Raw genomic sequence first — 12,845 nt, forward strand, 5'->3', positions numbered from 1 at the left:
CTGGTGTTTTAGTCAATCATAGAACAACCAAAAAAGACAGAGAGTAAAGCAAAATCAGTACTTACTGAAAACTTACTATATGCCAGTAACCCGATGAGGTATTTCACATGGGCTTTCTGATTTAATCCTAACCACCCTTTTTCCATTATCTGCATTTTGCAAATACATTAACAGAGAGCAGTTAAATAAGTTGCTTATAATTTAGTAGGGCTTCACTCATAGCTCAGTTGGTAAAGAATCTGCCTGCAATGCAGGAGACCTGGGTTTGATTCCTGGGTCCAGAAGATCCATTGTGGAATTAAATCATTCATCTGATCATACTGATCAACTGCTTAAAATCCTTCTATGGCTCCTTATATTCTGCATTATAAAGTTCACATTGGACATAGCATTTGGACCCTTTTTTTAATCTGATCCACTTTCCAGGTTCATTTCTTACCACTCACCTTATAAACTTCTTCACTCTTATCATTTAATATGCTAATTGGTCTCCTAAAATCACCACCCTTTTTAGCCTCTGCACAAGATCTTCTCTTAGACAAAAGTATCATCCTACTTACGTAAATATCCCTGTACACCACTCCTAGTTATTTACATTCCCCAGCTGTAAGCTGTTAACTATTCATTACGATACTTCAATCATTTTCTTTTCTGTGAAGCTTTCCACATCTATTATCATTAAATCAAAGCTGCAAGTTACTGACATTTAATACCATACAATATTTGGGGGCGGAGGGAAGTATCAGGACTTCCCTTTTAGTCCAGTGATTAATAATCCACCTTCCCACACGTGCATTTTGACTTAAAGCATTCCTGATAGGAAGCCTCAAAGGGCCAAGCCAGATGCTGACAATCCAAAACAAAGGTCTTAAATAGAGAGACCCATGAAGGGAAAGCCAAGAAAACTAAAAAGAATCCACTTTGCAATGCAGTAATGCCAGTTTGATTCCTGGTCAGGGAACTAAGATCCTACATGCCACGGGGCAACTAAGCCCACACACCCCAACTAGAGAAGCCCCCATGCCACAAAAAGAGCCTGTGGGCTGCAACCGAGACCCGATGCAATCAAACAAAATAAACTAACTTTTTTAAAGAAGTATTAATGTGTTTGTAGACAGAAGTTTTTGAGTGCACAAGAAAACCACCAGGGCTTGGGGATATTTAAAATTTTACTTCACATAATTCATTATTGTTTTATTTCCTTTAGTGAGTAAATAATATTCTTACAATGGGGGGGAGGGTAAGGTAAGTATATTCCCTTCATTTAAGGTGAAGGATTAATCATTAAGGTTTGCCTCCCACATTTTCATCAACCCACCAAAATGAAAGAAGTGCAAAAAAAAAAAAAAAAAAGCATCAGGGAACAACTTTACTGAATTTCTCCTTATGGTCCCAAGATAGGCATTGCAGCTCCACACATCATATATTCAGGCTACAATGTTCAGGAGAAGTTATTTCCTCTTTTGTGTTTCTTTGAACAGGGGAAAACTTTGTAGTGGATCTCAACTAAATTTTTCCCCTGTTTTATCAGTCATAATACGGTCATATGCACGTGTGTGTGTGCTTGCTCAGTTGTGTCCAACTCTTTGCAAGCCGGTGGACTGCAGCCCACCAGGTTCCTCTGACCATGGAATTTTCCAGGCAAGAATACTGGAATGGGTTGCCATTTCGTCCTCCAGAGGATCTTCCTGACCCAGAGAATGAACCCGCTTCCCTTGTGTCTCCTGCATTGGCAGGTGGATCTACTGAGTAAACTGTAGTGCATCCCTAAGGCTTTCCTGTTTGCTCAGATAGTAAAGAATCCACCTGCAAAGCAGGAGACCTGGGTTTGATCCCTGGATTGGGAAGCTCGCCAGGGGAAGGAATTGGCAACCCACTCCAGTATTCTTGCTTGGAGGATTTCATAGACAAAGGAGCCTAGCAGGGACTGGACCACAGTCCACAAGGTCACAAAGAGCTGGACACGACTGAGCGACTAACACACACAGTACATCCCTACAATGAATGAAGAGATTAAATTACTCTTTCTAATTGGTTCACAAATTCAATGCAATTTTAATCAAAGTTCCAGCAGGTATTTTTTTCTTTGGTAGGAATTGAGAAGTTGATTTTAAAATTTATTTGATGCCAGTCCAGGTTCAATGCACAATACTGGATGCTTGGGGCTAGTGCACTGGGACGACCCAGAGGGATGGTATGGGGAGGGAGGAGGGAGGAGGGTTCAGGATGGGGAGCACATGTATACCTGTGATGGATTCATTTTGATATTTGGCAAAACTAATACAATTATGTAAAGTTTAAAAATAAAATTAAAAAAAAATTTATTTGAAAATGCAAATAAAATAGTCAAAGCCATTTTTAAAAAGCAAAATATGTAGGATTAACTCTATCTCATTTTACTCAACTTACTATTAAGCTATACCAAACAAGACAACATGGTACTGAGATTAATAGATCAACAGAAGAAAATATTTTGCTGACAAAGGTCCATGTAGTCCAAGCTGTGGTTTTTGCAGTCATGTACCAACATGAGAGTTGGACCATAAAGAAGGCTGACAATGAAGAATTGATGCTTTCAGACTGTGGTGCTGGAGAAGACTCTTGAGAGCCCCTTGGACAGCAAGACTAAAAGGAAATCTTAAAGGAAATCAACCCTGAATATCCACTGGAAGGACTGATGCTGAAGCTGAAACTACAATATTTTGGCCACCTAATGCAAAGAGCCGACTCATTGGAAAAGACTGTGATGCTGGAAAAGATTGAAGGCAGGAGGAGAAGTGGGTGACAGAGGATAAAATGGTTGGATGGCATAATCGACTCAATGGACACAAGTCTGAGCAAACTCCAGGAGATAGTGAAGGACAGGGAAGCATGGTGTGCTGTAGTACGTGGGTTGGAAAGAGTCAGACATGACTGAGTGACACAATGACAGAAGAAAATATAATATCCAAAAACAAGCCATTATGGTCAAGTGATTTTAGTCAAATCTATCAAAGCTATTCAAAAGGGAAAGGAAAGTTTTTTAAAAAATCTTGTAAGAATAATTACATATTTGTATTTAGAAAATCATCAACTCATATCAAACTACACACAAAAATTACCTTGAAGTGGACCACTGACCTAAATACACAAGCTACAATCATAAAACTTCAAAAATAATCTTCACAACTTCTCATAGGCTAAATTAGATAGAACACAAAAGTATGAAACAAAAGACAAAAACTGGACTTTATCAAAATTTTAAATTCCTGCCCTATATAAAGCCCATTTCTGCTTTATTGACTATGCCAAAGCCTTTAACTGTGTGGATCACAATAAACTGTGGAAAATTCTGAAAGAGATGAGAATACCAGACGACTTCACCTGCATCTTGAGAAACCTATATGCAAGTCAGGAAGCAACAGTTAGAACTGGACATGGAACAACAGACTTGTTCCAAATAGGAAAAGGAGTACGTCAAGGCTGTATATTGTCACCCTGCTTATTTAACTTATATGCAGAGTACATCATGAGAAATGCTGGACTGGAAGAAGCACAAGCTGGAATCAAGATTGCCTGGAGAAATATCAATCACCTCAGATATGCAGATGACACCACCCTTGTGGCAGAAAGTGAAGAGGAACTAAAAAGCCTCTTGTTGCAAGTGAAAAAGGAGAGTAAAAAAATTGGCTTAAAGCTCAACATTCAGAAAACGAAGATCATGGCATCTGGTCCCATCACTTCATGGCAAATAGATGGGGAAACAGTGGAAACAGTGGCTGACTTTATTTTTTTGGGCTCCAAAATCACTGAAGATGGTGATTGCAGCTATGAAATTAAAAGACGCTTACTCCTTGGAAGAAAAGTTATGACCAACCTAGATAGTATACTCAAAAGCAGAGACATTACTTTGCCAACAAAGGTCCGTCTAGTCAAGGCTATGATTTTTCCAGTAGTCATGTATGGATGTGAGAGTTGGACTGTGAAGGAAGCTGAGCACCGAAGAAGTGATGCTTTTGAACTGTGGTGTTCGAGAAGACTCTTGAGAGTCCCTTGGACTGCAAGGAGATCCAACCAGTCCATTCTAAAGGAGATCAGTCCTGTGGGTTCATTGGAAGGACTGATGTTGAAGCTGAAACTCCAATACTTTGGCCACCTGATTTGAAAAGTTGACTCATTGGAAAAGACTCTGATGCTGGGAGGGATTGGGGGCAGGAGGAGAAGCGGACGACGGAGGATGAGATGGCTGGATGGTATCACTGACTCGATGGACATGAGTTTGAGTAGACTCCAGGAGTTGCTGATGGACAGGGAGGCCTGGCGTGCAGCAGTCCATAGGGTCACAGTGTTGGACACAAGTGAGCGACTGAACTGAATTGATCCATCCATACAACAGAATGCTGCTGCTAAGTCGCTTCAGTCATGTCCGACTCTGTGAGACCCCATAGACGGCAGCCCACCAGGCTCCCCCGTCCCTGGGATTCTCCAGGCAAGAACACTGGAGTGGGTTGCCATTGCCTTCTCCAATGCATGAAAGGGAAGAGCGAGAGTGAAGTTGCTCAGTCATGTCCGACTCTTCGAGACCCCATGGACTGCAGCCTATCAGGCTCCTCTGCCCCTGGGATTTTCCAGGCAAGAGTACTGGAGTGGGGTGCCATTGCCTTCTCTGATACAACAGAATAATACTCAACAATAAAAAGCAATGTACTCCACAGATACAATCAACAACCTGGCTGAATTCCAAAATCATTCATTATGCTGAGTGAAAGACATAAAAGAGCACATATTGTATGATTCTATTTAAATAAAATATTAGACAATAAAAAGGAATCCATAGAGAGTGAAGGAGGAATAAACTGCAAAGCCATGATATAATTTTTCTGTCTTTTGATTGAGGAGGAGGTTGGCTGAGTGTATTATTCATATGTCAACACTCTCAAATTATAAGCTTTATATGGATGCCGTATATTCTATGGAAATTCAGCTCAGTTCAGTTCAGTCACTCAGTTGTGTCCAACTCTTTGAGACCCCATGGACAACAGCATGCCAGGCCTCCCTGTCCATCACCAACTCCTGGAGTTTACCTAAACTCATGTCCATTGAGTTGGTGATATCATCCAACCATCTCATCCTCTGTCATCCCCTTCTTCTCCTGCTCTCAACCTTTCCCAGCATAAGAGTCTTTTCAAATGAGTCAGCTCTTTGCATCAGGTAGCCAAAGTATTGGAGTTTCAGCTTCAGCATCAGCCCTTCCAATGAATATTCCGGACTGATTTCCTTTAGAATGGACTGGTTGGCTCTCCTTGCAGTCCAAGGGACTCTCAAGAGTCTTCTCCAACACCACAGTTCAAAAGTATCAATTCTTCAGCGCTCAGCTTTCTTTATAGTCCAACTCTCATATCCATACATGACTACTGGAAAAACCATAGCCTTGACTAGATGGATCTTTGTTGGCAAAGTAATGTCTCTGCTTTTTAATATGCTGTCTAGGTTGGTCATAACTTTCCTTTCAAGGAGTAAGCATCTTTTAGTTTCATGGCTGCAGTCACCACCTGCAATGATTTTGGAGCCCCCCAAAAATAAAGTCAGCCACTGTTTCCACTGTTTCCCCATCTATTTGCCATGAAGTGATGGGACTGGATGCCATGATCTTAGTTTTTTGAATGTTCAGTTTTAAGCCAACTTTTTCACTCTCTTCTTTCACTTTCATCAAGAGGCTCTTCAGTTCTTCTTCACTTTCTGCCATAAGGGTGGTGTCATCTGCATATCTGAGGTGATTGATATTTCTCCTGGCAATCTTGATTCCAGCTTGTGCTTCATCCAGTCCAGCGTTTCTCATGATGTACTCTGCATATAAGTTAAATAAGCAGGGTGATAATATACAGCCTTGACGTACTCCTTTTCCTATTAGGAATCAGTCTATTGTTCCATGTCCAGTTCTAACTGTTACTTCCTGACCTGCATACAGATTTCTCAAGAGGCAGGTCAGGTGGTCTGATATTCCCATCTCTTTCAGAATTCTCCACAGTTTATTGTGATCCACACAGTCAAAGGCTTTGGCATAGTCAATAAAGCAGAAATAGATGTTATTCTGGAACTCTCTTGCTTTTTCCATGATCCAGCAGATGTTGGCAATTTGATCTCTGGTTCCTCTACCTTTTCTAAAGTTAGCTTGAACATCTGGAAGTTCACAGTTCACATATTACTGAAGCCTGGCTTGGAGAATTTTGAGCATTACTTTACTAGCGTGTGAGATGAGTACAATTGTGCGGTAGTTTGAGCATTCTTTGGCATTGCCTTTCTTTGGGATTGGAATGAAAACTGATCTTTTCCAGTCCTGTGGCCACTGCTGAGTCTTCTAAATTTGCTGGCATATTGCGTACAGCACTTTCACAGCATCATCTTTTAGTATCTGAAATAGCTCAACTGAAATTCCATCACCTCCACTAGCTTTGTAGTGATGCTTCCTAACGCCCACTTGACTTCATATTCCAGGATGTCTGGCTCCAGATGAGTGATCACACCATCGTGATTATCTGGGTCGTGAAGATATTTTTTGTATAGTTCTTCTGTGTATTCTTGCCATCTCTTCTTAATATCTTCTGCTTCTGTTAGGTCCATACCATTTCTGTCCTTTATCGAGCCCATCTTTGCTTGAAATGTTCCCTTGGTGTCTCTAATTTTCTTATACCTCAATAAAACTGTTTTTTTTTTTTTTTTTTCTTTAGTGAAATAAATGTCACAATAGCTGTCTTCAAGAACTTCATAATCACTCCCCTGAATGTCATTCTTTCTCTTGCTAAGACACTGGGGGTTTTGCACTGATCCTTCTGCTTTCTTTCTGTCCTGTTTATGTCCCTTAAGTTTGTAGATGGGACAAAGGTTTAATCTTTGGTGAACGGAATCTGAAACTTTAATCTCTTTCTCTCTAAATCAAAGTTTACCACCATCTGAGTCTTCCTGATAGAATGTGACATTTAAATAAATTCCCTGATTAGACCCAGGCCTGGGGAACAGAGAGTAACGTTCAGCTGCCCTTCAAAGTGCATGAAGTTGGAACATCTCTTAATAAAGAAACCAAAGACTTTTTTTGCACACGAAGTCAGGGAAGAAAGACTTCGGCATCATTCAAATAGATTTTACTCTAAGAGTGGTATAAAGGGACATTTAAACTACCAGGAATTAATATGATATTATATCATTTCACACAAAGGTTACCCACATCAATATAATCAGTTTTCAAACAGTTTTCACTCTGCATTGTGTCAAAATTCTTATTTTTAAGATCACTTATTCAAAACAAACTTACCGAAGAAATGATTTTATATTATCAGCTTTCATCTCAGATATCAGTTTCCACCTTAAATTCTGGTGACTGTCTGCTGAAGTGGCCGTATCTTTGAGGGGCTTACTAAGCCAACCTGTGGGGGGTGGGGGTGGGGACATATGCATATTACATACACAATAAGTGCTTTTGACTTTTATAAAAACTAAAAGTCCCCCCACCCCAAAAGTCAAAAAACAGCAACAACACAAAGAGCCCTCAGCAGAGAAACAGATCACCGGCGGCGGTGCGAAGAATTCAAACTAAATGCAGAAAACCTTCAAATTCCGCTGTGTAATTCTGAGTTGGTTAAAGGAGTTTTAGATGAGAGAGAATCTTGTCATTTTCCTCGTGTTATGTATTAGAGCACGGGCCTCTATCTTTCTTGTTCTCCCAAGGAGGTCTGCTTCACAGCGCAGCGGCTGACACACGGGGAGGATTCCCCAGAGATTTTTGCAATAAATGATCACAGAAGGGCAGTTACAAGTTTCGACTCTTGGAAACGAAACAATCTCTTTGACCCCTGCGAATAATGGCAACTCTAAATTTTCTTTACAACGGCTCTTAACAGTAACCTGAGTAAGCGAAAGGCTCTCAGTCGTGTCCGACTCTTTGAGACCCCATAGACTGTCCAGTCCATGGAGTTCTCCAGGCCAGGAACCTGGAGTGGGTAGCCGTTCCCTTCTAAAGGGGATCTTCCCAACCCAGGGATCGAACCCAGGTCTCCCACATGCAGGTGGATTCCTTACCGTCTGAGCCACCAGGGAAGCCCAAGAATCCTGGAGTGGGTAGCCTATCCCTTCTCCAGCAGATCTTCCCAACCCAGGGATGGAACCGGTCTCCTGCATTGCAGGCGGATTCCTTACCAGCTGAGCCACCAGGGAAGCCCAAGAATACTGGAGTGGGTAGCTTATCCCTTCTCCAGAGGATCTTCCCGACCCAGGAATCAAATGGGATCTCCTGAATTGCAGGCGGATTCTTTATCCGCTGAGCCACCAGGGAAGCCCCGAGCTCGGCATGCCGGAATGCATCGCGTTCGGCTTCCAGTCGGGCTGGGACGCGGCGCCGCGGCCGTTCCCGCAGGCTGTCGTTCTTCTCTCCACGCAGGCCGCAGAGTGGAGGGGCGCCTGGCGCCCGGGGCAGCGGTCAGCACACTTACCCACCGTAAATCCAGCCAGGAAGGACGCCAGCGCTGCGGCCAGGAATATCCACAGGTACGGTCGGCGCCCGCTGGTGGCCATGGCTTCCTCGGACTGCAGCGGGAGGGGCCGGACGCGGGGGCGCGCCGCGGGAGCGCGGGCGAGCCGGCGGCGCGCGGCCGGGCGCGCGAGGGCCCCCCAGGCGGCCGCCCAGCGCGGTCCCCTGGGCGGGTCCTCAGGGCCCCGCCAGCCTCCGCGCGGCTCCGGAGGCGGAGGGACGCCGGCCCCTAGCTGCCGGTCCCTGCGGTCGCCCGGAGGCCTCGACGAGGCAGAAACGACCCTGCCGGGGGAGGAGACATGCTTCTTGGTGGCAGGCTCCGTCCACCTTGTCCACCCCGGGCAAAGTCTGCGTTCGCGGGCAGGCCGCTGAAAAATGCCCCTAATAAACTCTACTTACCAACCTCTTTCCAGGAACTGCCAAATTTCCGCAGTCAATAATATTTAACCACAGCTCTGTCTTCCCTGTTGATTACCCCCTGCCGAAATCTAATTTCTAACTGCTCAAGCTTGGGAAGCATCTCTGGTTCTGCCTGCTCCGTGATAACGCATCAATTTTTTTTTTTTTTTAATGCTTATATTTTATATTTATTCATTCGAATATTGTATATAGGCACCACTGTACTAACATGAGTGATCACACCATCGTGATTGTCTGGGTCGTGAAGATATTTTTTGTACAGTTCTTCTGTGTATTCTTGCCATCTCTTCTTAATATCTTCTGCTTCTGTTAGGTCCATACCATTTCTGTCCTTTATCGAGCCCATCTTTGCATGAAATGTCCCCTTGGTATCTCTAATTTTCTTGAAGAGATCTCTAGTCTTTCCCATTCTGTTGTTTTCCTCTATTTCTTTGCATTGATTGCTGAAGAAGGCTTTCTTATCTCTTCTTGCTATTCTTTGGAACTCTGCAGTCAGATGCTTATATCTTTCCTTTTCTCCCTTGCTTTTCACTTCTCTTCTTTTCACAGCTATTTGTAAGGCCTCCCCAGGCAGCCATTTTGCTTTTTTTGCATTTCTTTTCCATGGGGATGGTCTTGATCCCTGTCTCCTGAACAATGTCACGAACCTCATTCCATAGTTCATCAGGCACTCTATCTATCAGATTTAGGCCCTTAAATCTATTTCTCACTTCCACTGTATAATCATAAGGGATTTGATTTAGGTCATACCTGAATGGTCTAGTGGTTTTCCCTACTTTCTTCAATTTCAGTCTGAATTTGGCAATAAGGAGTTCATGATCTGAGCCACAGTCAGCTCCTGGTCTTGTTTTTGTTGACTCTATAGAGCTTCTCCATCTTTGGCTGCAAAGAATATAATTAATCTGATTTCGGTGTTGACCATCTGGTGATGTCCATGGGTAGAGTCTTCTCTTGTGTTGTTGGGAGAGGGTGTTTGCTATGACCAGTGCATTTTCTTGGCAAAACTCTATTAGTCTTTGCCCTGCTTCATTCCGTATTCCAAGGCCAAATTTGCCTGTTACTCCAGGTGTTTCTTGACTTCCTACTTTTGCATTCCAGTCCTCTGTAATGAAAAGGACATCTTTTTTGGATGTTAGTTCTAAAAGGTCTTGTACGTCTTCATAGAACCATTCAACTTCAGCTTCTTCAGCATTACTGGATGGGGCATAGACTTGGATTACTGTGATATTGAATGGTTTGCCTTGGAAACGAACAGAGATCATTCTGTCGTTTTTGAGATTGCATCCAAGTACTGCATTTTGGACTCTTTTGTTGACCATGATGGCTACTCCATTTCTTCCGAGGGATTCCTGCCCACAGTAGTAGATATAATGGTCATCTGAGTTAAATTCACCCATTCCAGTCCATTTTAGTTCACTGATTCCTAGAATGTTAACATTGACTCGTGCCATCTCTTGTTTGACCAGTTCCAATTTACCTTGATTCATGGACCTGACATTCCAGGTTCCTATGCAATATTGCTCTTTACAGCATCAGACCTTGCTTCTATCACCAGTCACATCCACAGCTGGGTATTGTTTTTGCTTTGGCTCCAGCCCTTCATTCTTTCTGCAGTTATTTCTCCACTAATCTCCAGTAGCATATTGGGCCCCTAATGACCTGGGGAGTTCCTTTTTCAGTATCCTATCATTTTACCTTTTCATACTGTTCATGGGGTTCTCAAGGCAAGAATACTGAAATGGTTTGCCATTCCCTTCTCCAGTGGACCAGATTCTGTCAGATCTCTCCACCATGACTCGCCCGTCTTGGGTTGCCCCACAGGCATGGCTTAGTTTCATTGACTTAGACAAGGCTGTGGTCCTAGTGTGATTAGATTGACTAGTTTTCTGTGAGTATGGTTTGAGTGTGTCTCCCCTCTGATGCCCTCGTGCAACACCTACAATCTTACTTGCAACACCTACCATCTTATTTGCAACACCAATCACATCTTACAAGAATACACAGAAGAACTGTACAAAAAAGATCTTCACGACCCAGACGATCACAATGTTGTGATAACTCATCTAGAGCCAGACATCCTGGAATGTGAAGTCAAGTAGGCCTTAGAAAGCATCACTACGAACAAAGCTAGTGGAGGTGATGGAATTTCAGTTGAGCTATTTCAAATCCTGAAAGATGATGCTGTGAAAGTGCTGCACTCAATATGCCAGCAAATCTGGAAAACTCAGCAGTGGCCACAGGACCGGAAAAGGTCAGTTTTCATTCCAATCCCAAAGAAAGGAAATGCCAAAGAATGCTCAAACTACCGCACAATTGCACTCATCTCGCATGCTAGTAAAGTAATGCTCAAAATTCTCCAAGCCAGGCTTCAGCAATATGTGAACCGTGAACTTCCAGATGTTCAAGCTGGTTTTAGAAAAGGCAGAGGAACCAGAGATCAAATTGCCAACATCTGCTGGATCATGGAAAAAGCAAGAGAGTTCCAGAATAACATCTATTTCTGCTTTATTGACTATGCCAAAGCCTTTGACTGTGTGGATCACAATAAACTGTGGAAAATTCTGAAAGAGATGGGAATACCAGACCACCTGATCTGCCTCTTGAGAAATTTGTATGCAGGTCAGGAAGCAACAGTTAGAACTGGACATGGAACAACAGACTGGTTCCAAATAGGAAAACGAGTACGTCAAGGCTGTATATTATCACCCTGCTTATTTAACTTATATGCAGAATACATCATGAGAAATGCTGGACTGGAAGAAACACAAGCTGGAATCAAGATTGCCAGGAGAAATATCAATCATCTCAGATATGCAGATGACACCACCCTTATGGCAGAAAGTGAAGAAGAACTAAAGAACTTCTTGATGAAAGTGAAAGAGGAGAGTGAAAAAGTTGGCTGAAAGCTCAACATTCAGAAAACGAAGATCATGGCATCCGGTCCCATCACTTCATGGGAAATAGATGGGGAAACAGTGGAAACAGTGTCAGACTTTATTTTTCTGGGCTGCAAAATCACTGCAGATGGTGACTGCAGCCATGAAATTAAAAGACGCTTACTCCTTGGAAAGAAAGTTATGTCCAACCTAGATAGCATATTCAAAAGCAGAGACATCACTTTGCCAACAAAGTTCCGTCTAGTCAAGGCTATGGTTTTTCCTGTGGTCATGTATGGATGTGAGAGTTGGACTGTGAAGAAGGCTGAGCACCGAAGAATTGATGCTTTTGAACTGTGGTGTTGGAGAAGACTCTTGAGAGTCCCTTGGACTGCAAGGAGATCCAACCAGACCATTCTGAAGGAGATCAGCTCTGGGATTTCTTTGGAAGGAATGATGCTGAAGCTGAAACTCCAGTACTTTGACCACCTCATGTGAAGAGTTGAATCATTGGAAAAGACTCTGATGCTGGGAGTGATTGGGGACAGGAGGAGAAGGGGACGACAGAGGATGAGATGGCTGGATGGCATCACTGACTTGATGGATGTGAGTTTGAGTGAACTCTGGGAGTTGGTGATGGACAAGGAGGCCTGATGTGCTGTGATTCATGGGGTCACAAAGAGTCGGACACGACTGAGCGACTGAACTGAACTGTACTAACGTGTATATGGTCAGAAAAATAAACATTTTTTAAAATTTTAATTTGGGTTTCCCTGGTGGCTCAGAGATTAAAGCGTCTGCCTCCAATGTAGGAGACACAGGTTCGATTCCTGGGTTGGGAAAATCCCCTGGAGAAGGAAATGGTAACCCACTCCAGTGTTCTTGCCTGGAGAATCCCATGGATGGAGAAGCCTGGTAGGCTACAGTCCAAGGATGAGGTAAATTTAAACAAAAATAAAAGTCCTACTGTTTTTTTCCTTATAGGCTAATTGACTATGATGTGCTTTGTTTGGTATTCGTATTTTCCATTTTGATAACATTTATCTGTT

At 42.9% G+C, this 12,845-nt stretch overlaps 1 protein-coding gene across 4 annotated transcripts in view; it reads right to left on the reverse strand.

The window, feature by feature from the left end:
* Positions 1-8,568, reverse strand: part of NAALAD2 (N-acetylated alpha-linked acidic dipeptidase 2) — a 51,968-nt gene extending 43,400 nt beyond the window's left edge. For 3 of the 4 annotated variants that reach the window (XM_070365091.1, XM_070365090.1, XM_005908034.3), the window contains exons 1-2: positions 8,463-8,568; positions 7,289-7,400 (exon numbers count right to left, since the gene is read on the reverse strand). In XM_070365091.1, the coding sequence (XP_070221192.1) occupies positions 7,289-7,400; positions 8,463-8,544 (194 nt within the window). In that variant the 5' untranslated portion in view covers positions 8,545-8,568. The remainder of the gene's footprint in view (positions 1-7,288; positions 7,401-8,462) is intronic. The other variant, XM_070365092.1, reaches the window with a different exon arrangement.
* Between the last annotated feature and the right edge of the window lie 4,277 nt (positions 8,569-12,845).

This window comes from Bos mutus, chromosome 29 (assembly GCF_027580195.1).
Source record: "Bos mutus isolate GX-2022 chromosome 29, NWIPB_WYAK_1.1, whole genome shotgun sequence".
NCBI classification, from domain to species: domain Eukaryota; kingdom Metazoa; phylum Chordata; class Mammalia; order Artiodactyla; family Bovidae; genus Bos; species Bos mutus.